The sequence below is a fragment of the Felis catus genome, chromosome A1 (assembly GCF_018350175.1).
Source record: "Felis catus isolate Fca126 chromosome A1, F.catus_Fca126_mat1.0, whole genome shotgun sequence".
NCBI lineage: Eukaryota > Metazoa > Chordata > Mammalia > Carnivora > Felidae > Felis > Felis catus.
Genome location: NC_058368.1, coordinates 175,810,548 through 175,834,683, shown reverse-complemented (window position 1 = coordinate 175,834,683; position 24,136 = coordinate 175,810,548). Strand labels below are relative to the sequence as shown.

The window sequence follows — 24,136 nt, the reverse complement described above, 5'->3', positions numbered from 1 at the left end:
ATGTCAGAGATCCCAGAGCTTCTGGACGGGGGTTGGCAGGTTCCCTTCGTCCTACAGTGGCGGAGGTCCTGCGGTCCTGTGGTTCAGCGCCTGCTTTTCAGGCTCTGCGGTGCCAGCGGGTGTCGACAAGAAGGTGTTGCGAGCGCCCCCTGGTGGACAGAGGGGGCACTGCCGAAAGCCTGTGGGCTGGGGGCGTGAACTTCTGGGGCCAGGTCCAGGTAGGAAAGCGGAAAATGACCTGGGTTGGGGAGACGGGGGACACCCGAAGGCAGCCAGCTCCCTGAAATTCGAGAACAACTCGAAATGTTAGCAATGTCAATAATAATAATATAAATTAATAATGTATTAATAATATATTACAGTAAGTATAATAGCCATATTAGTAATAAACAGAACAACATAATAATTGATACTTAACAATTGAAGATTTACAGTTCACAAGAGGTGTTACTTACTGTGTCTATTTAATCGTTAAAAGCACTGAACACTCTAGTAACGTGTAAATGTATTCTTATTGAGTAAGATTCAAACAATATGGAAGAGCAAACATTTTCAAGGTCTTTTAGAAAACTCTCCTTTTGAAATAATGCTGAAAAGTTGCAGGAATAGTGCAGACTTTCCAAACACCTTTTGTCCGCCTGATCGGTTGTTAGTATTTTTGCCACATTTGCTTTGTCATTTCTCTAAATACAAAGTATTATTTTTATAATCCGAGCCTTTTGGGAGAACATTGTAGACATGATACGCCTTCACCCGGGAATAGTTTGGTGGGTATTTCCTAAGAACGCGGTCGTTCTCTCCACTGCCTAGTTCACTCGTCAGAATCAGGAACATTAACACGGAGGCAATACTGCGTCATCTGCAGACGGTATTCAGATTCACCATTGTTGCGGTAACGTCCCTCATAACATTTTTTGGCGATCCCATCCCTATTAGAAAACATGAAAATACGAATGTCTTTCCTCACTCTCTCCCTTGGCCAGAGATACCTCACCCCCCTGTACGGTGCATATCCCTTAGGGATCTATCTTTCATTTTCCTCGATAAAATCCCATTTCTCCCTTATCCATATGCCTTGAGAGCTCTTTTCAGTCTTCCCCAAGCCCTCCAAAGTAGAACTCTCGAGTTCTATTTTATGCCCGAAGAAACAGTTTCAACCTGACGGGGACAGTGCCTTTGGTGTTGCGGCTGGAACTCTAGTCCCGTTCTGTGACCTCAGGTCCCCCAGGCTCACTAAGAAGGCAGGAGAAGGTGAAAGGAAAGGCTTGTCCTCCGGAGTTATTCCAAGTGCTGCCCCATCTCCCTGGATCCTTCAGCAGCATGTGAACAGCCCAGGCGCCCTCCTCCTTGAGACGGCCTCCATCTGGCTTCCCGGACACCTTGCCTTCCCGGTTCTCCCCCCCTCCCCTCTGCTCTTACCGGGTCCTCCACTCTCAGCGCTGGGGCCCAGGACTCAGTCCTGGACCCCTCTCCTCTCTACCTGCACCCCCGTGCAGGTGAGTGCATAACCTCCTGAGTTCTGGGGACTCCCAAATTTGTACAGCTAGCCCGCGGTCTCCAGTGAATTCGAGGCTCCCATATCCAACTGCTTACTTGACATTTCCTCTTAGATTTCCAGTGGGCACCTCATGTTTAAAATGCCCAGATGGAACTCCTGATTCCTTGGCCCCATCTGGATCCCATTTGTCCTCATCTTGGTAGGTGACATCTCCGTCTTTCTGGTTGCTCGGGATGAAGCCTGAAGTTGTCTCTGATGTGTCTCTTCTCTCTCCTACTCCCCATCCAGTCCAAGAGAAAATCTACTCGGTTCTTCCTTCAGTTCCAATTCCAACCCCTTCTCGCCACCTCCACGGCTGCCCCCCAGGTCTCCCATCCGGATGATCCCAGACATTTTCTAACTAGTCTCCCTGCTGCTTCTGTGCCTCCTTTTGAGTCTGTTTTCTACCCAGAAGACACAACGATGTTTATAAAACCAATCATGTCGCATCCATGCTCTAAACCCCACAGTGGTTTCCCATCTCCCCTGCGTCTCTCCTCTTTCCCACCCTTCCCACCTGTTCTTGCTGTCTTCTGGCCACACTGGCTTCTTTGCTGTTGCTTGGGCGCACAGGGGTTTTTGCACTGGCTGTTCCCTCGGCCTGGAATGTTCTTCTCTCAGATACTCCCATTGCTCTGCCTTTTCCTACATGACTCGGTTCACCGTCATCATTCAGTGAAGCATGCCCTAATTGTTAATTCATTCAATACGTGTATTCATTTCTCCAACAAATCTTTGCTGAGGGCCCACTTTGTGACAGGCATCGCTCTAGGCACAGAGGAAACAACTTTGAACAAGATTCTCACCCACACGGAGAAAGACTATAAACAATGAGATAATAGGGTCGATGATAACTATTTAAAAGGGGGAGTTGAGCAGGCAAGGGAGATTGGGGGTGCTGGAGGAGTTGTGGTTTAAAATTCGGTAATCGGGGCGCGCCCGCGTGGCTCAGTTAGTTGAGCGTCCAGCTTCGGCTCAGGTCATGATCATTTGGTTTGTGGGTTTGAGCCCCACGTCGGGCTCTGTGCTGACAGCTCGGAGCCTGGAGCCTGCTTCAGATTCTGTGTATGTGTCTCTCTCTCTCTCTCTCTGTCCCTCCCCTGGTCGCACTCTGTCTCTCTCTCAAAAAAAGAATAAACATTAAAAAAATTTTTAATTGGGTAATCAGGATAGGGCAATTCATAAAATGCCATTTGAACAAAGTTTTGAAGAAGTAAGGGCTTAAGTCATGAGGACATCTGGGGGAAGAGCATTATAGGTAGAGGGAACAGCCAGTGCAAAGGCCCCGAGGCAGGGAGCGTTCCTGCAGCTTCAAAGAACAGCAAGAAGTCCAGTGTGGTTTGGGTGAGGGAGCAAGGAGGAGTGGGAGACAGGAGGGCAGAGGACGAATGAGGTTTGTGGGGTGGAGAACGAGGGTATCCAGATCTTTCTTCTGAGTAAAGCAGTGGCCACTAGAGAGGCCACCATAGCAAACACCATCCTTCTTCTCACTGCCCACACTTCCTGCCTTGCTCTGCTTTCATCATTAAGCAAACTTATATGCCAGGTCCTTTTCTAGGTTCTGGGGATACAAGAGAACATTGCTGGTGGCTGCCCTCAAAGACTCTCCAGGCTAGCAGAAGGGACAAGGGAGGGAGGGATGGGCGCATAGGGAGCTAAGTGGAGGGCTTTGGAATGGGTTGTGGTCCCAGGCACCTGGCCGTCCGTAGCCCATGGTGGTGGTGGCCAGGCCAGAAGACTCGGTCAGGGAGCCCGGCAGGCCACAACCTGTCCCCGGTGGAAGGGTTGACCGGTGTCTGTGGAGTTGAGTGTGATGGCAGAAGTAAGGTCTTCCTTGTTCAGAGAAGGAGGGTGGAGAGGATTCAAGATCACCTGTGTGAGTTTAACCTAGACCCCTCGTAGCAGCTGTGGCCTTGCCCCTCAGTGCCAGGGGACAGAGAGCTGAGCACACAGAGAAGGCTGCCTGCCCCTATCCCGGAGGGGCTGAGCGGTCTCCTCCTGTCCCTGAATCTCAGAAGGAAGCAGGGGACAGAAAAGAAAGGGCTGTCATGCACATCTCCCAGGTTCTTTGCTTTGTTTTCCATGCTTTATGGGATACTATCCCCAGATTTCATGCTCCCTGGGACTCCAAGAATGTGGGCTGTGAAACTCAGCTCTCTGAGGACTTTAGTCACTGAAGGACCTGGGTCTCAGCCCTGATTTGGTCCCGCTGGAGCTGTTGTAGAAAAGTGACAACTGGTGTCCTGGGAGCCAGTGCTGATGTCCAATGGGTCACTGGGAGGAGTTACGTTTCTGAAGATCGTAGGTGAGCGTCCCTGCCTCATGGCGTCTCAGTTTGGTAATTGACAATGGCAGGCAGACAGTTTGTCCTTGAGCCTTTCATTCATGCCACCCCTCCTGCTGGACCCTCTGCAGGTCCTAGGGAAACAGAAAAGGCACACCCCTACCCAGGGTCTGCTGGAGAAGACCGGCAGATAAGCAGGCAGGTCCAGCCCAGTGCGAGCAGTGCCCTTAGTTAGGACCCGGTGGCAGTGTGGCTCAGATGGGGCCACCAAGCCAGCTTCTGGTTGGGAAAGGCTTCTGATTAGTTTTCTCTGGCTACTTTAACAAATTACCATAAGCTCAATGGCTTAAAGCAGCATAAATGTATTCCCTTTCAGTTCTGGAGACCAAAAGTCTGACATGAGTCTCACTGGTCAAGGTCAAGGTGTCGGCAGGGCTGGCCCCTTCTGGAACCACTGAGGGTAGAAAACGTTCTTTGCCTTTTTCAGCTTCTAGAGGCTGACCATATTCGATCTCAGCTCTGTCACGACATGGCCTGTTCCCCTGTGGCCAAATGTCCTTCTGCCTCCCTCTTTAAGGTTGCTTGTCATGCTTTTTAGGGCTCACCTGGATAATGGGCGATAATCTTCCGGTCTCAAGATCCATAACTTACCGCACGTACAGAGACTTTGCCATACACTGTGACAAGGGGTCTGGGGATTCAGCTGTGGACATCCGGGGGCCTGGCACAGCTTCCTGGAGCAGACAGCTGTGAGGTGGGCGAGAGGGGTGAGGGTGCCCCTCAGTGAGGGATGGGCCTGAGGCACAGAAAAGGCTAGCACAGTCAATGAGGGCATGGGAGCGGAGAGGTTGGCAGGGGCCAGATCTCCCTGTGTTAGGAAGCCTGGCTTTGTCCTGGGGCCGGGGGGTGGGGGGTGGGTCTGCCCTGAAACTTAAACATGGACTGAAGGACGTTGTGTGGACCGGGGCCTCTCAGGACACGGATGCCACACTCAGAGGGGCTATTTGCAAAGGGGTGGATGGGGTTTAGGATGACTAACAGGAATGGGGCTTAGCTGGGACTGGGCGGTGTTATGTGACCACCTTTTTAGGAAGGTGTGACCATCTCCAGGAGGCAGGCAGGGAGGGGGGGAGGATCAGAACCCAGAGAGGGCGGCCCTGTGGCGAAGAGTCTGCGGGAGAGGGGTGCGGCCAACCGTGTGACCTGGAGGGGAAGGAACTGAGTCATGAATGTCACGTGCCCACTCTCCTCACACGCCCTCCCATGGCCTGCTGATGCCCCTCTACAGGGTGGAGCAGAGAGGAGGGACCGGGTGGGGTTGGGTGGGGGAACGCCCAGCACAGGTGTCACAGGGCGGTGGGACAGCTGGATCATTTTCAGGAAAGATCACTCTGGTCACCCACTGGAGGATGGATCTGAGTGGGAGAGAGGTAGAAGGTGGGGGTGGGGGGCGCAGCTCATTCCAGATGATCAAAACAGCACTTTTTTAAACGCTTTTGTTATTTTTGAGAGAGAGAGAGAGAGAGGGAGAGAGGGAGAGAGAGAATGAGTAGGGCAGGGGCAGAGAGAGGGAAAGACAGAGGATCTAAGGCAGGCTCTGTGCTGACAGCAGAGAGCCTGATGTGGGGCTCGAACTCACAAACCATGAGATCGTGACCTAAGTTGGACACTTAACCAACTGAGCCACCCAAAACAGCCCTTTTAAAAGATAAATTCCCCAGTTGGGGGTCCATTTTCCCTATGGGGTATCTGGAATAGTTTTGGAACCAGCCGTGTCTGAGAGGGTAAAATTCACCCCATGCTGCCATCATATAAGTGTGCTAAATGCCTCCCTTCCGAAGAGGCAACACCAGTGGGGAAGCCTGGGCGGGGGGGCTTTCTGTAGACTCCAGAAGCCACCTGCAGTGAGTTTAAGCAGAAACAGAATTTATTATGGGATATTGGGGCTGGGGGGCTCCCAGCATCTCTGGATCAGTCCAGGAACCAGGCCAAGAGGCTCTGAGGGGGAGCAGGGCTGTGCCACTGCAGGGCAGCTCCAGGGAGCGATTCTGTGAGCCCCTAAATACCCCGGATCCTCTGCTGCCTCCCTGCCTCCATGGGAACCTGCCTCATCTTCTTGCTGCCGGCTCTTAAAGTTTGGCTACTTATGTAATGGGTGAGCCTGGTCATGTGCCTGCACCCTAGTTCTGGAAAACAAAGTTTCTGGCTTCTCTGGGGAGTCAGGGACACAGAAGGAGGAAATTCTCCAAAGTTTTAGGGTGTTCAAGGATGCTGAACAGGCAGAAGACACATATACATAAGAAGTAAGTAAAGGTAAATCACTTGAAAGTCCAGGCCATCTGTACCTCATCATCTGGACAGCATGCCGGCTAGTGGCTTCTGTCATTAGAGTAACATCTCCATGTTAGCCCTCCAGTGTGCAGATCCTATCCAGGCTACCCACCCCCACCATCGAGGGGCACAGGTACCCCAAAGTGCACCCTAGCTCTGGTCCGTATTGCTGTGTCATTCAGTTTACAGGCTTCTCGTGGCCCGTGCAAGCCACTGGGCAGGGCGGAGGTGTTGATTCGGTACTTCCCTTGGGTCCCCTCCACTTCCCTCCCCTTCCTTAGAAATATGTTGAGGGTCTAATCTGCTCTAGACTCTGGGGACACAATGTTGTCTTACTCCCAAGCTCCCTGAGACCCAATCTGGGGATCAGCAAGAGTCACAACCTTCTACCTATCATCAACTCCACGGAGGCCCGTGGGCACAGCTCATGAGGCTGGATGAGACCTGCCCAGAGGCCAAGGGCAGGCCCACATGCCCTGATTCTTTTATATGTGTAAGGAGGAAGATACCTTTAGTGGAGGATCCCAACAGCTGGGCTTGCCTGGAAGAATCCCTAGCTGGATCACCCCATTTGTTACGTACGTTCTCTAGTATCCGTGTTGCTGCATTGTTGCTAAATGTCTGCCTCTCCACAACGGAAGTCCCTTTTCTTCCATTTCCAGTATAGTTTCCTTTATTTTTATTTAAAAAAAATTTTTTTAATGTTTATTTTTGAAAGAGAGACAGAGACAGAGCATGAGTTGGGGAGGGGCAGAGAGAGAGGGAGACTCAGAATCCAAAGCGGGCTCCAGGCTCTGACCTGTCAGCACAGAGCCCGACGTGGGGCTTAAACTCACGAGTGGTGAGATCATGACCTGAGCTAAAGCTGGACACTGAACTGACTGAGCCACCCAGACGCCCCATATTTTCCTTTAAATCCTCACTAACATCCCCCTTCTGCCAAGTTGATGCCATTTCGACATTCCCACTTTCTTCAGAGGCCTCCCCGCTTCTGCTGGCTTAGTTTTATGTTCCAGTGGCACCCCACTTCTGGTACCAGACTTCATATTCATTATCTGCTCCTGCAAAACAGATTACCCCAAAACTTAGCAGCTTAAAACAACAGCAAACATTGGTTGTGTTTCACGGTTTCTGTGAATCGAGAATTCGGGAACAGCCTAGCTGGGCGACCTGGTTCCTGTGCATTCATGAGGTTGCAGTCAAACTGTCAGCTGGGGTGGCTGTCATCCGAAGGCTGGACTGGGGCTGGAGACCTGCCTCCAAGGTGGCTCACTCAGATGTTTGGCAAGGGCACGCTGGCTGTGGTGAAGGCCTCGCTTCTTCTCCACGTGGCTCTTCCGTGGGATTGCTCGAGCAACCTCGCGCAACATGGCAGCTGGCATCCCCCGGAGAAAATGATCCAAGAGAAAAGGTGGAAGTCACACTGTCCTATGACTTAGCCTTGGATGTCATGCACCATTTCTTCTGCGGTGTTCCATTGGTCACACTGACCATCCCTGACTCAGTGTGAGAGGATATACACAGCAGCAGGGAATGCCAGGATGTGGGGCTCATTGAGCGCCACCTCGGAGCTGGTGAGCACAAATGGTTACAGTTCGTTAAGTGTTTCTCATTGTAAAAGTAATTTATTTATAGAAATTTAGGAAAATTCAGATTAGCGCAAACTACCCCATAATAGCTCCATTCAGAGAAAAACCACTGTCAACATTCTGGGGTAGATGTCATCCGCCTGTACTTTAAAATTTTTTTTTTTAATTTTTTTTTTCAACGTTTATTTATTTTTGGGACAGAGAGAGACAGAACATGAACGGGGGAGGGGCAGAGAGAGAGGGAGACACAGAATCGGAAACAGGCTCCAGGCTCCGAGCCATCAGCCCAGAGCCTGACGCAGGGCTCAAACTCCCGGAATGAGAGATCGTGACCTGGCTGAAGTCGGACGCTTAACCGACTGCGCCACCCAGGCGCCCCTAAAATTTTTTTAAGTTTATATATTTTGAGAGAGACAGAGAGAGAGGGAGAGAAGCAGAGAGAGAGAAAGCACGTGTGTGAGCAGGGAAGGGGCAGAGAGAGAGAATCCTAAGCAGGCTCTGCACTGTCAATGCAGAGCCCGATGCAGGGCTTGAACTCACGAACCCTGAGATCATGCATGACCCAAGCCGAAATCAAGAGTCGGACGCTTAACTGACTGAGCCACCCAGGCACCCCTGAGCTTTAAAAATCTTTGCAAAAATTGGGTAATACTGGACAAAATCGTTTGTGAGCACTGTTTTTTCAGTTAATAGTACAGTCACAAAATATGCTTCCCGGACATCTTTTTTTAATGGCGACATTGTATTCCTGGGAGCTTTGAAAACCCGAGGCCTGGGTCCTATCCCACAGATTCTGATGTGATTCGTTTAGTGGAGGGGTAGGCTCGGCAGGTTTTTAAAACCCCTGGATAATTCACATATGCTGCCAAGGTTGAGGACTGCTGCTCTAGGATCTTTGGTCCTGCAGAAAGATGTGTGTGTGTGTGTGTGTGTGTGTGTGTGTGTGTGTGTGCATGCGCGCGCATGTGTGTGTCCCAGATGTCTTCAAGTTTGCATATTCCCAGGCTCACAGTTCTGGGGTCCTCCTTCCTGAGAACCCCATTCCACGAATTATGGAAGAGCCTGGGGATCTTTCCCAAGTGTTCCCGGATCCCACCCCCTGACCCCTGTTCAGCCCTCCCAGCACCCCATCGCCCCCTCCCCCACTCCACCTCACTCCCCACTGCAGGGGGTTTTACTTTATTGGTCACTTCCTGCCTCTGATTTCCTGTTCATACTGAGCACTCTATCCCATTCCTCTCTCTCCCCTCGGACTGTTTCCTTCTTTCTTTCTGTCCTTGTCAACCTAATGCCGGTTTTCACTGACCACCAGCACACAGCTGTCAAGTTTCACAGATGTTTCCTGAAGGTCTGCAGTTAACCAAGATGTGTCGTTTCCAGACTAAATTACTCTGCCCTAAAGTCCTTGGGTCGACTCCTGCAAACCCTGCTTCCTCCAGCGGTCAGCATGCAGCTGCTGGCCAAGTTCCAAAATGCTGTCCCTTTCTCTTTCTTTCTTTTTCCTTTTTTAAAAAACTTTTAACATTTATTTATTTTTGAGAGAGAGAGAGACAGAGCATGAGCTGGGAGGGGCAGAGAGAGAGGGAGACGCAGAATCCAAAGCAGGCTCCAGGCTCTGAGCTGTCAGCACAGAGCCTGACAGGGGGCTCAAACCCACAAACCCCGAGATCATGACCTGAGCCCCTGCTCAGGAGCCCCTGCTGTTCCTTTCTTAATCAGAACAATTTAACTCCTTTGTCTGTGCATCTCCCTTAGTCCATGTAGTTCCGAAAGAGATGATGCACTCTCTGTGAAGAATCCAGTGACTCTGTACTCCTTCCAGACAAACTGTCTCTAACTGGAGCCAGTGTTTAAAAAAAAAAATAGCATCTCCTTCTTCCTTCTATTTGTGCAAATCTTCAGGGATTTTAGCAAGTTATCTTAATAGCTAGAGGGCCCTGCTGACTTCAGTGCAAATATTCTGGCCAGAGATCCGAGGTCCTCTGATGAAACCTAACAGTCGAAGGGGTCAGGGGTTCCGTGGTTCCGGAGAAAGGCAGCTGGCGTCTCAGCAGATTTTCCTAAAAATTTGGGCTCGGGCCACATCTGTTCTGTGGGGAAAGCAGGAAGGAGAAAGGGAGGAATAGGAGAGAGAGCACAGGAGGCTAAAGATTAAAACAGAACGATATAGTTCCCCCTAAAGTTAAAGTCTCTGGTCCCAGGAAAGGGAGGAGAGAGAAACGGGGAGGAGGAGTCTTGGTGACTCGGAGGCCCTGTGGTCCACCCTCCCTCAGATCCCAGGATGTGCAGGGAGATAGCCACAGCCAGCCTTGGCCTTATGGGATGGACTCCTTCCAGGCAAGCTGCCTGGGAAGCCAGCTGCCTCTTCCTCTCCTTCCCTTCCCTTGTATTTTCCCAAGAGGAGAGAAGGCTTTGTTTAAAAAGTCCAACATGGGGTGCCTGGGTGGCTCAGTCAGTTAAGTGTCCGACTTCAGCTCAGGTCATGATCTCATGGTTTGTGAGTTCGAGCCCCACGTCAGGCTCTGTGCTGACAGCTCAGAGACTGGAGCCTGCTTTGGGTTGTGTGTGTGTGTGTGTGTGTGTGTGTGTGTGTGTGTGTGTGTGTGTCTGTGTGTGTCTGCCCCTCCCCTGCCCACACTCTGTCGCTCTCTGTCAAATAAAAATGTAAAAAAATTTTTTTAAAAAAGGTTCAACATGAAACTTCATTGTGTATATCCATCCGATGGGTGAAAATTAGAAGGTTGTGTAACGCCAGCTGTTGGCCGTAGTGCGGGTGGGAGGGGAACTCTGGTTCTCTGCAAGGGAGTGAGGTCAGGTGTGCCATTTTGCAGAGCAGTCTGAAAGGGCTGGTGCAAGTTAACCGTGTGAATTCCCTGCTGCTGGCTAGGCAATGTGCCAACCCTTGGTATACGGGCCAGAGACACTCTAGCCTAAAGGGTCATATGAAAAAGTGCTCATTCAGCATTGTTTGTGGCAGGGGAGTACCGGGCCACTCAGGAGGCCGTCCCTGGAGGCTCCCGTCAGTCAGAGGAAGGGAAGCAATGTACACACAAATTGACATAATTTCTGGAACAGACTGCATTCAAATTCAAGGATACACATTAAACACACAGAAAGGCTGCCTATGAGGAAAGGGATTGTGAGTGGGAGGTGAGGGTTGTAATGGATTAAAAGTGGTTCCAAATTCCTTGGCCTTGCATTCGTCCAGAGATGGGGCCTATACCTCTGGGTGGGCTTCTGACTGGCCGATAGAATATGGCAGAAGTGATGTGGTGTCAGTTTCCAAACGTGGGTCTTAAGAGATTGGTAGTTTCTACCCCCTCTCTCGTGGAAGTTTGTCTCTGGGAGCTCTGAGCTGTCATGCAATAAATCAACTACTCTGAGTGCCCCAAAGTTGGAGAGGCCATGTTTAGGCACTCTGGTTCATGATCCTAACTGATCCCAGCCTTCCAGCCAGCCCCCACCCCCCAAAGTCACCAGATATATAATTAAAGCCATCTTGGATCCTCTAGACCAGCCCACCTAAACTGATTATGACTGACCTTAGTGGATGCCACATGGGGCATAAGAATCACATAGATGTGTCCTGCTAAATTCCTGATTCACAAAATGTGATAGGATAATAACATCACTAAGTTTGGGGCCCTTTTGTTGCCCAGAAATAAATAACTAGGATAAGGATAAAAGGCAATAAATCATGAAAGCCCTTGCACTTAGCAATGATGAGGCTTAGTGGCATAGAAATATACGGTGTCCCGTGAACTGAACCCTCCTGCCGTTCTTCTGGGCAAAGAAGAAAATTCCTGGATCTGCCCATGCAGCATCAGCCCTGTGGGTGGGGAGGGGGAGGCCGATTGATCCTTGGAGAATACCAGTGCAGAGTCCGTGCAGCTGATGAGTAACAGGAGGGAATTTACTTTCCCATTCGTTTGTTCCACAGCCTAGAAGTGGTGTACATCTGGTCAACTTAGCCACCATTAAAATTGTGATGGAAGTATTAATATGTTTTCAGAGTTAAAATCATTGAGATTTCTAATCATGAGATCAGAAATACATTGAAATGTTCTTCTTAAGAGATAACAAATCAGCTCATCTGAATTAGAATTGACCAATATTCACTAAATACTCATTATATGTCAGGGACAGTACCAGTGCTGGAGCTAGAAATGAAGCCAAGACACAGGTCTGCCCTGGGAGAAGGCAAAGAAAGACATTAAACAATGAACTTGCACTCACCACCTGTCACAGACCACTTTGTGAATTTGCAGTCCCTAGAGTTTTCTTAAAGATCTGATAATCTGGTACTGTTTATAATACTTAAAAAAAGTTAGTGTGTTTTTATAGGATGAAATATATTTATATATTGCCCTTCTTACAAAGCATCATTTTGAAGGATGATGGTTGATGTCATCATCCTTCGATATTTGGTAGATAATTAAGTTGCTAGATCATCAGGAATTTTGGATATTTTTTTTTTTTTTGGCCTCTAAAAATTCAGTGGAATCAAGGAAGATTCATTGTCAAAATTCAGGGCTTCTGGGTGAATTGAAAAAAAAAAACAGATTGTATTAATAATGAGCTTTATTTTTAAATGTGTTAATTTATATCCCATCTTTTACAAAATGATTTGGGATGGCTTACAGAAGTATGTACCACACGAAGAAGAAAGAAACAAATGATGTAGAAATCAGGGCAAAAGAAAAGTAATAGGCAAGAAAATGAAAGAAAGGCATCCTGATAGAAGCAGAAGAAATAAAACTATCTCTTTGCAGATAGAATGACATAAGGAATACACTAAAAAACTATTAGAAGCAATAAATAAGCTCAGCGTGGTTGCAGGATACAAGATCAAGGTACAAAAGTCAAATTTATTTTGATATAGTAGCAATGAGTAAAGTGCAAATTACATTAAGAAAACAATTTCATTGACAATAATAGCATCAAAAAGAATCAAATACCAAGAAAAATTTTAACCAAGTATAAAACCTATACTTTGAAAACTACAAAACGTTGTTGAAAGAAATTGAAGAAGTCGCAAATAAATGGAAAGACATCTCATGTTCATGGATCAGAAGACCTAACATTGTTAATTAAGACGGTGTTACAGATTGAGTTGTGTTTCCCCCAAAAGATGTTGAAATCTTAACCTCCAGTACCTGTGATGTGACCTTATTTGGAAATAGGATCTTTGCAGATGATTAAGTGTGGATGAGATCATTAGAGTGGGCCTATTCCAATCTGACAGGTGTCTTTATAAAAGGACATCTTCACAACATGTGAAGACGAAGGCAGAGATCAGAGTGATGCATTTACAAGACAAGGGATGCCAAAGATTGCCAGAAAACAACCGAAGCTGGGGGGAGGAATGGAACAGACCCTCCCTTACAGCCCCCAGAATGAGCCAGCCCTGTCAACACCTTGACCTCAGACTTCTAGCCTTCAGAACTGTGAGATGATACAGTTATTTAAGCCACCCAGTTTGTGGTGCTTTTTTTGTGGCAGTTCTAGAAAATGAATACGGGTGGCAATACTCCCCAAATTGATCTACGGAGTCCACGCGATTCCTGTCAGACCCAGGTGATTTCTTGGCAGAAAATGACCAACAGATTCTAAAATTCATACGGAAATTCAAGGGACCCCAGGTAGCCAAAATAATCTTGAAAAAAGAAGAACAGGTTAGAAGTCTCACCGTTACTGATTGCAAAACGTCCTGGAAAGCTATAGTAATCAACAGTGTGGTACCATCATAAAGAGACATGTACATCAGTGGAATAGAATTGAGATTGCAGAAATAAACCCTCACATTTACGGTCAATTGATTTCTGATTGCCAAGACAATTAAATTGGAGAGAGAATAATCTTTCCAATAAGTGGTGTTGGGATGACTGGATACACACATGCAAAAGAATGAACTTGGACCTCTACCTTGCATAATATATAAAAATGAACTTAAAATGAATCAAAGACCTAAATGGAAGAGCTGAAGCTATAAAACTCTTAGAACAAAACAGAGGTATAGATCTTTGTAACCTTGGATTAGACCCTGCTTTCTTATTTTTTTCCAATAGATGAAATTTATTGTTAAATTGGTTTCCATACAACACCCAGTGCTCATCTCCAAAGGTGCCCTCCTCAATACCCATCACCCACCCTCCCCTCCCTCCCACCCCCCATCAACCCTTAGTTCTCAGTTTTTAAGAGTCTCTTATGCTTTGGCTCTCTCCCACTCTAACCTCTTTTTCTTTTTTCTTCCCCTCCCCCATGGGTTTCTGTTAAGTTTCTCAGGATCCACATAAGAGTGAGAACATATGGTATCAGTCTTTCTCTGTATGGCTTATTTCACTTAGTTTAACACTCTCCAGTTCCATCCACATTGCTACAAAGGGCCATATTTCATTCTTTCTCATTGCCACGTAGTACTCCATTGTGTATATAAACCACAATTTCTTTATCCATTCATCAGTTGGTGGACATTTAGGCTTTTTCCATAATTTGGCTATTGTTGAGAGTGCTGCTATAAACATTGGGGTACAAGGGCCCCTATGCATCAGTACTCCTGTATCCCTTGGGTAAATTCCTAGAGTGCTACTGCTGGGTCATAGGGCAGGTCTATCTTTAATTTTTTGAGGAACCTCCACACTGTTTTCCAGAGCGGCTGCACCAGTTTGCATTCCCACCAACAGTGCAAGAGGGTTCCTGTTTCTCCACATCCTCTCCAGCATCTATAGTCTCCTGATTTGTTCATTTTGGCCACTCTGACTGGCGTGAGGTGATATCTGAGTGTGGTTTTGATTTGTATTTCCCTGATGAGGAGCGACGTTCAGCATTTTTTCATGTGCCTGTTGGCCATCCGGATGTCTTCTTTAGAGAAGTGTCTATTCATGTTTTCTGCCCATTTCTTCACTGGGTTATTTGTTTTTCGGGTGTGGAGTTTGGTGAGCTCTTTATAGATTTTGGATACTAGCCCTTTGTCCGATATGTCATTTGCAAATATCTTTTCCCATTCCGTTGGTTGCCTTTTAGTTTTGTTGTTTCCTTTGCTGTGCAGAAGCTTTTTATCTTCATAAGTAGACCCTACTTTCTTAGACATGACGCCAAAAGTGTAGGCAACAACAAATAAACTGGACATGGTTAAAACCGAAAGCTTCTGTACTTCAGGTGGCATCAACAAGAACATAAAAAAGACAACCTACAGAACGAGATGAAAATTTTGCAAATCATATGTTTGATGAGGGACTTCACACTTAGAATATATAAACCATTACAACTCAATAAGAAAATGACAGGCCAGTTTCAAAATGGACAAAGCGGGGACTCCTGGGTGGCTCAGTCGGTTAAGCGTCCGATTTTGGCGCAGGCCATGATCTTGTGATTTGTGGGTTCGAGCCCCGCGTTGGGCTCTGTGCTGACAGCTCGGAGCCTGGAGCCTGCTTCAGATTCTGTGTTTCCTTCTCTCTCTGACCCTCCCCCGCTTGCGGGATAATTATGGGCACTTAAGTGTCTGTCCCTTTGATTATGCAGTGAATGTCTCAGGGAGTTAGTTCAGGGGCATGGAGTCCCCGCCAGTGGATTCGGTGTCACCTAAGGGCCGAGATTTATTTCTAGGAAAGCAAAATATGAATAAAATAAAATGAAAAAATGAAAAAAAATGAAAATTAAAATAAAAAATAAAAATAAGCGTTAACAATGTTTTTAAAAAATGGACAAAGCATTTTGGATGGGCAGCTTTCCAAAGAAGGTGTGCGTGTGGCCAAATAAACACGTGAAAAGATGCTCAACATCATTAGTCATCAGGAAAATGCAAATCAAAGCCCCAGTGACTTTATACCCGCTAGGATGGCTATGATCAGAGGTAGATCGGAACAAGTCTTAGAAAGAAGGTGGAGAGATTCGAAGCTTCATAGACACCTGGTGAGAATAGAGATAGCACAGCACTTTGGAAAACAGCTTGGCAATTCCTCAGAGGGTTAAACTGAGAGTTACCATGTGATCCAGCAATTCCAGTCCTGGGATGTATCCAAGAGAAATGGGAACATATATCCCCACAAAAACTAGTACAGTACACGAATGTTCACGGAAGCATTATTCGTAATAGGAAAAAGTGGGAATAACCCAAGAGTCCATACACTGATGAATGGATAACAAAATGCGGTGTCTCCATACAATGGAATATTATTTGGCAATAAAAAGAAGTACCTGGTAGGTGTGACAACATGGATGAACTCTGAAAGCATTATGTTGGTCACCAAGGGCCAAATATCGTGTGATTCTGTTTCCGTGTTAATAGGCAAATTAGGCAGACTTATAATAGGCCTGAGGGCTTCTGTATCATCTGCGTTTCGAAACGGTCCACAGGATATTGGCAGTGCACAAGTCACACAAGTCATAAGCATCATTATTATGATGATTGATTTATCACTCATAACTTCCAACAGGAACCAGTGGAGAATTTCAGCTCCTGTGAATATCGGACTTAGCCTAGTAGCTGTGCGGTAAGTATTGAACAACGTGTTGGCCCCAGACCCTTGGGAGCTCCCTTAAGAATGCCTGAGGATCTCTGCCCCTCCCCCGTTCATGCTCTGTCTCTCTCTGTCCCAAAAAATAAATAAAAAAACGTTGAAAAAAAAAGAATGCCTGAGGAGGACTGGGAGATACTGGTGTGTCCGTCTTTGGGTCAATGACTGGCTTGATGGACTAAACTTGTATAGATCTCTCCAGAGGGAGGAAGCAAAACTGATAAGCACAGAAGTACATCAAGTAGACTGTGAGAACAGCTAAGAAGGTCATAGGAGAAGGCAGACAAGGGGAGCAAGAGGCAAAACCAAAGCCATTCATTGTTTTTAAATAAACTTTAAATTTTCAGTTTTCGATTTACAGAAAAATTGTAAGGGCAACACAGAGAGTTTTCATATATTTCATGCCCAGTTGACCCTATTATTGATATATTAGCATGGTGAATCTGTCCCAATTAATGAACAAGCATCGATACATTGTTATTAACTAATAGCAATGCAGATTTCTTTGGTCTTTCCCTAGTATCCTTTTTTTCTGTTCCAGGGTCCCACCCAGGACTCTGCATGGCAATTAGTGACCATGTCATTTCAGGCTCCTCTTGGCCGTGACAGTTTCCCAGATTTTCCTTTTCCATCAGGTTTTTGATGACCTTGACAGTTGAAAGAATACTGGTCAGGCATTTTGTAGAATGCCCCCTACCCCCCTCGCTGGAGTTTGTCCGTTATTTTTCTCATGAGTAAAATGAGGTTATAGGGGCGCCTGGGTGGCGCAGTCGGTCGAGCGTCCGACTTCAGCCAGGTCACGATCTCGCGGTCCGGGAGTTCGAGCCCCGCGTCGGGCTCTGGGCTGATGGCTCGGAGCCTGGGGCCTGTTTCCGATTCTGTGTCTCCCTCTCTCTCTGCCCCTCCCCCGTTCATGCTCTGTCTCTCTCTGTCTCAAAAATAAACGTTAAAAAAAAAAAAATGAGGTTATAGGTTTGGGGAGGAAGACCACAGAGGTAAAATGCCACTCACATCACATCATGTCAAGGGAACATACCATCAATGTGACTTCTCACGGTTGCTGTTGACTTTCATCGCCCGGCCAAGGTAGGCTTTGTCAGGTTTCTTCTCCGTGAGGTCACCCTTTCCCCCTGTTGCCATACCTCTTCTTTGCAGGAAGTCGCCACGTGCAGCCCATGCTTCAAATGGCAGGGAGTTCTGGCCCCCCTCCTCGAAGGTAGGGTAGCTACGTGGTTATTTGGAACTCTGCACAGGAGATTGGAACCATTCGTTTAAAATCTGTTATTAACCAGAGTGGGGGGGGGGGCAGGGAAGACATGTCTCCAGGTGTGGAATTGGTCTTCGATTCCTTTAGGGAAAAGGAGGAACTGGTGCCACTCAGGGAGAAGGGCAAGAGGAAGGAGAGCTTGCGTGGCCTCTCCCTTCTTCACAAACGCCGTGAAAGAGGGGCCGTGTGTTCCTGACGCCGGTGCCCCAGGCTGCCTCCGCTGTACCATCACGCTGACGCCATGCCCGGGAGTCTTGACCTAACGCATTCATGAGCTGCCCAAGCAATAGTGGAAAAGTTTTCTGTCTTTTTCCCTGGGCAGATTGTTTAAAAAAGAAAAAAAAAAAAAAAGGTCAGTTATAAAACCACAACAAAATTGTCGGTCCCCGAAGTGTTTCTCCTCCTTCCTCTCATCTTTGAGTAGCCAGAACTGAGCTGTGTACGTAGACCTCCTGAGATGATGTGCAGCGAATGCCCCAGAGTCACCTGATCAGGGCGTGTGGGGCCCTTGGGACTCGTGAGTGGGTGGGCCCCAGGTCTGGGAGAATGCCACCGAGAATTTTTCCACTCTGTGATGAAAGGAAAGACTCTTCTGGATTGGGCTGTTTAATGAAAGGCAAAAGCAATTTGGAAGAAAAAAAAGATCTGGCTACCAAATGCAAAGGTTATTTTTACTGTACGGGGCAGCCATCTAATAAAATGCCACCGTTGCCAAAGTTTGTCTCTCCCCGACCCCGGGGAAGCTTTATGGGCACTGACGTGTGTGTCCTTTTGATTATGCTATGAATGTCTCAGGGAGTTCAGCGAGCGCCTGCCCAAGGTCATGGAGTCCCTGCCAGTGGACTTGGTGTCACCTAAGGGCTGAGATTTATTTCCAGAAGGAAATATGGATTTTTCCATTTGTTACAGTCACATAATGGTTCCTTAGTGCTGCCCGAGTCAGGCCATGAGCTCCGCCCACACGTCGGCCTGGGGGCTACAGGAGACATCGTATTCTCGGTTGCTATGTTCTTGGGCTGCCTGCAGACTCTGAGGCATGCGATGCAGTTTCTTGCTGAGTTCATGTGTCTTGGGCACGAATCCCTTGCAACTGGACGGAAAGTATTCTCTGGTGGTTGTCCGTAGACAGGTTTAGGACTAAGTACTGTGTCTGCATTCCTGAATCCCGAATCGAGATGTCAGACGAGCCATTGCCTTCCTAGCAGGTATCTGAAATCAACTTTCAGACTTTTCCTAACGCCTGCTGCAGGCTTCACGTCCTCTTTACGGAGAGACAGGCTGAGTGGTGGCAAAACAGGGTTGGACTCCTACATCTATCATTACTTACTATTTGACCTTGGACAATTCACTGGAACCTCTCTGCTGCTCAGTCTCTATAATTGCGGGAAGGGGTAACATGAAATGATGTCTACGTGATATTTGCACAACAGGGAATTAATTACCAAAATTAAAGAGTGAATGGTGGAGAATACGTTTCCTCGTCTGACGTGGAGCTCCAGCTCTTGACTCTTAAAAAAACGACTCAACGATTCTACATTGCTACTACTTTTTTTTTTTTAAGACCTTAATTTTTTACAGCAGTTTCAGGACCAGAACAAAATTGAGAGGGAGAGACAGAGAGATTTCCCACATATCCTCTGACCCCACACATGCATAGCCTCACCCATCATCAACTAATCACTCACCGGAGTGGGACATTTGTGACCAAGGATAGCCCTGCCCATCACAGTCCCCCCAAGTCCATAGTTTACTTTAGGGTTTGCCATTGGTTTGTGCATTCTGTGGGTTTGGACAAAGTATAATGGCACCTATCTGCCACGATCATATCGTACAGAGTATTTTCACTCCCCTAAAATTCCTCTGTGCTCTGCCTGTTCACCTCCCCACACCTAACCCTGGCAACCTCTGATCTCTCTCTCTCTTTTTTTTTTTTTTGATGATTATTTATTTTTGAGAGAGACAGAGACAGAATTCGAGTGGGTTGGGGCAGAGAGAGAGGGAGGCACAGAATCTGAAGCAGGCTGCAGGCTCCGAGCTGTCCGCACAGAGCCTGACGCGGGGCTAGAACTCCCGAGCCGTGAGATCATGACCTGGGCCGAAGTGGGACGCTCAACCGACTGAGCCACCCAGGCACCCCACCTCTGATCTTTTCATGGTCTCCGTAGTTTTGCCTTGCCCGGAATGTCACCTACTTAGAATCATACACTGTGTAGCTTTTGCAGATTGGCTTCTTGCATGTAGTGATCTGCATTTAAGTTCCCTTCATGTCTTTTCATGACTTCACAGCTCACTTCTTTTTAGCACTGAATAATATTCCAGTTTCTGGATGCACCGCAGTTTGTTTATTTATCCACCCACCTACTGGGGAACATCTTGGTCGCTCCCAAGGTTTGGCAATTAAGAATGAAGCTGCTATAAACAGCTGCGGGTAGGTTTTTGTGTAGACATAAGGTTTCAACTCCTTTGGGCAAATACCTAAGGAGCGCTATCGTGGGATTGTATGGTAAAATTATGTTTAGTTTTGTAAGGAGCAGCCAAACTGGCTTTCAAAGTAGCTACCGCACCAGCAATGAATAAGAGTTCCTGTCGCTTCACATCCTCACCAGCATTTGGGGTCAGTATTTTGAATTTTGGTCATTCTGATAGGTATGTAGGGGTGTCTTGTTGTTATAAACCATTACTTTTTTTTTTTTTAAAGCCTGCTTTTCAACAGATCATCGATACAGTTTTTTAAATGTTTATTTATTTATTTTGAGAGAGAGAGATCATCAGGGGAGAGGCACAGATAGAGGGAGACAGAGATTCCCAAGTTGAGTTAGCCCAGAGCCCCCGTGCAGGGCTCTAACTCACGAACCATGAGATCATGACCTGAGTTGTAATCAAGAGTCAGACGCTTAACCGACTGATCCACCCAGGTGCCCCAAGATTGATACCGTTTTTAGGGATCCTGGTCGCACAAATCTGAACATGGTGATTTGCCCCGGTTAGACCTTAGACAATGGCTCTGTCTTGGGTTTTCGCTTTTAAAAAGCATTTCAAGCATTTTATTTTATGAGAGAGCCGCTAAAGGCTCACCACACACTCTGGATATTTAGCTGTGCCTATGCTCTTGTGTGCTGTCAATGTATTAAAAGAGTAGCCAGTCTGAATGGCTACAAAACTTCTTTTTATTTTTTAATGTTTTATTTATTTTTTTTAAGAGAACATGAGTGGGGATGGGGCAGAGAGAGAGGGAGACGCAGAATCGGAAGCAGGCCCCAGGCTCTGAGCTGTCAGCACAGAGCCCGACACGGGGCTCGAACTCATGAACTGTGAGATCCCGGCCTGAGCCGAAGTCAGACGCTCAACCGACTGAGCCATCCAGGCGCCCCTACAAAACTTCTTTACGAAGCTGCTAAACAGCTATGCCGATACATTCATTTCCTGTGGAACCGATAGGAGTTATACCAATAGCTTAGGGTACAAATCTAGTCATATTTCTTCTAGTTAATCACTTGAATGCTCCCTCCCCCTCAAACTCTGTTGTGAAAAAGTGTAATATCTTGCTTTTGATTTTTCCGAAAACCCAGGGCTTTCCGTTGTCCTGCTTCTGAAATACCAGATGCAGAGGGAACTGGAGAGTCAAAATCCCTTCTTGCTCTTGCCTCTCTGCGCCACAAGGTGGCACCGTTGAACACCAGCCTGCGCAGCCCTGTGGAGGGGAGGAAGTTCCTCTTCTGTATTGCTGTTCCTGCAGTGATGTTCCACACGCAGGCTCCAGAGTCCCGTCCCTTGGTTCATGTTTGGATATTATTCCCCCAAATGAAACCCCAAGCAGCGTCCACCAGCTTTCGGGTGCTGCGCCTGAATCACCCACCACCGAGACTCCCGTGTTTTTCCTGGTAAGCATTATGGACTGAATGTTTTGGCCCTGTTCCCTCCCACCCTCCCCTGCCAATTTCGTACGTTGAGGCTCTAAACCCCAACATGACCGTATTTGGAGATAGGGCCTTTGGGGCGCCTGGGTGGCGCAGTCGGTTAAGCGTCTGACTTCAGCCAGGTCACGATCTTGCGGTCCGTGAGTTCGAGCCCCGCGTCGGGCTCTGGGCTGATGGCTCAGAGCCTGGAGCCTGTTTCCGATTCTGTGTCTCCCTCTCTCTCTGCCCCTCCCCCGTTCATGCTCTGTCTCTCTCTGTCCCAAAAATAAATACACGTTGGAGACAGGGCCTTTGTAGAAGTGACTAAGGTTAGTGAGGGCCCTGATCTGATAGGATTAGGGCCCTTATAGGAAGAGGCACCAGGGCGTCTGAAGTCTGTCTTCCTCAGTGAAGCACTGAGAAAAAGCCATGTGAGGACGCAGTGAGAAGGTGGCTGTCTGCAAACTGGGAAGAGGGCCCTCCCCAGAACGTGACCACGCTGGCACCCTGACCTTGGACTTCCAGCCTCCAGAACTGTGAGAAAATAAATCTCTGTTGTTTAAGCCACCAGTCCGTGGCAGTTTGTGATGGCAGCTGGAGCAGACGGACAGAGTGAGTTTCTCACTGCGTGTCGGCCGGAATGGACACTGTGGAGCTCCCCGTGTCCATTCCTTTCAGCATACTTTGATCAGGGTCACCCCGGTCTTACCTGACAGAGCCGTTTGGGAAGGGAGTTCTGGCATACTGAGTACCCAGGCCGTGGGTCTAACAGTAGGGGGAAGGGAAGAACATGGGATCCAGGTGGGCACGTCCGTGGTCCTTGCCCTGCGGGGACAGGCATGGTCAGAGGAGGAACAGAGCAGGAGCGTCTGAAATGTGTGGCCTGGGACAGGGGTCCTTTTTCCCAGGCCTAAAGCCGGGCTGGCCTGGGCTGGATCCTGGGTCTGCTGCCCAGGAACTATGAGCCTCGGGGAAGGTTCTCTGTGCTCTTTGTGCCTCACTTTCCTCCCCTGGAAAATGGGGGTGATAATAGGATTAACCTTACAAAATTGTCACGAGGATTAAATGTGTCAGTTGCGTCACGTACGTAGAATAACGCCTGGCATAGGGTAGCTGTTACTTCAAAAGCAAAACGCCCCCAGCCCCTCCGAGAGCTCTCAAAGTCATCCACTCACACAGTGACAGCAGTGGTGAGTGCAAACTTATGCAAGATTCGGTACATGGGCCGGAGGCCTGGGATGCCATGGTGCTCTCCACAATAAAAAGCCCTAAAGAACCCCTTCTCTCATGTTCTCTTTGGTCATCCTCCTGCTGGGCTGTCTCTCTCTGGCCCTTCATCCCGGGGGTCCCCAGCTTTCCCATGTCTCTTATCTAGTCTTTATTCCCCTTTCCCCTGGGAGAAGACACATTCCTTTCCTTGTCTCCCTGTCTCTGTACCGTTAAGTCGTATCCTTTTCATGTGAACATGAGCTCAGGGTCTCACCATCCCAGTCATTCTGTCAAAATATTTCTTTCAAAGAAATAAAATGTCCTCCCTGGTGGGTCCTGGTGGGGGACATTTTCTCCATCCTTCCATGTGCGGAACTGAAAGCAGGGCCGTGGCGTGCTTGGGAGGTCCTGCTACGCTGTCTCATTTCTGCATCTGTGTACCGTGTTGAAAAGTGAGCTCCCCAAACACAGGGGTGACGCTTTGTGAGTGACAGCAGGGCCTGGCTCCAGAGGCACAGGGGACGTGTATGGAGTGAAGGAGTTCGCCTTTGGTCTCCGCCGTGTCCCTTGGCAAAGCCTTGCAGGCCCTTCCTCGGCTCTCGGGAGGGGACAGTTCTCCACACCCTGACGCGCTCCGAGCTCCAAGCTCCCTTCTGGGCAAGGCGCTTTTCTAGCACCCCCTAGTCATTTCCATTTTTATCTTGGCCCTGGGGCGTCCGAGAAGCTTGCTCTGAGCTTTTCCCTAGCAACACAGAACATTCGCAGCTTTGGCATTTAAAATTACCACCTTCAGGTCGTTTCGCCTGAAACAGAAGGAAAGAAAAGTGGCTCAAAGTGCCAAGACTACTTGGGGACCCCCTCCCCCACAAATGGTATGGATCAGCGCCTGAACTCAATCTCTTATATAAAACCAGATATATTGGGGCGCCTGGGTGGCGCAGTCGGTGAAGCGTCCGACTTCAGCCAGGTCACGATCTCGCGATCTCGCAATCTCGCGGTCCGTGAGTTTGAGCCCCGCGTCAGGCTCTGGGCTGACGGCTCAGAGCCTGGAGCCTGTTTCCGATTCTGTGTCTCCCTCTCTCTCTGCCCCTCCCCCGTTCATGCTCTGTCTCTCTCCCAAAAATAAATAAACGTTGAAAAAAAAATTAAAAAAAAAAACAGATATAAGAGGTAATGCTTACATCAGTGTGGTCAGATACCAGCTTAGTAAATGCACACTTTTAAAGGCACACCTAACCGTGACTTGCTCCAAAAACAAATTTGAGACAGCCATAGAGTTATAAATTCATAAATATATATAACCCGTTGTACAGATGAGAACCCTGAGGTACCCAGGCAGTGTGGCTTCGGGGTCCATGCTTTTAGCACGTATACTATGCTTCTAGAACTCCAAGGAGTCCAGGAAGTAATCTGTTTATCTGTGCATCCATTTACTGAGCAGACTCACGATGATCCCCAGCGCTGTGCCACATCCACAGGGGCGCTGGTCACCCAGAAGGGACAGCGT

The 24,136-nt window shown here is 48.0% G+C and overlaps 1 protein-coding gene across 7 annotated transcripts in view; it reads left to right on the top strand.

Annotated features, from left to right (window-relative positions):
* Window positions 1–24,136, top strand: part of LOC123379527 — a 261,601-nt gene that overhangs the window by 221,597 nt on the left and 15,868 nt on the right. For 4 of the 7 annotated variants that reach the window (XR_006584074.1, XR_006584067.1, XR_006584076.1 and 1 more), the window contains one exon: window positions 16,177–16,233. The exons of 2 other annotated variants lie outside the window; for them this stretch is intronic. Coding sequence is in view for 1 of the 5 variants with exons in the window: in XM_045035354.1 (XP_044891289.1) it covers window positions 16,177–16,233; window positions 17,413–17,473 (118 nt within the window). In the remaining 4 variants the exon portion in view is untranslated. Of the gene's footprint in view, window positions 1–16,176; window positions 16,234–17,412; window positions 17,474–24,136 lie in introns of all 7 variants that reach the window. One more of the 7 variants, XM_045035354.1, reaches the window with a different exon arrangement.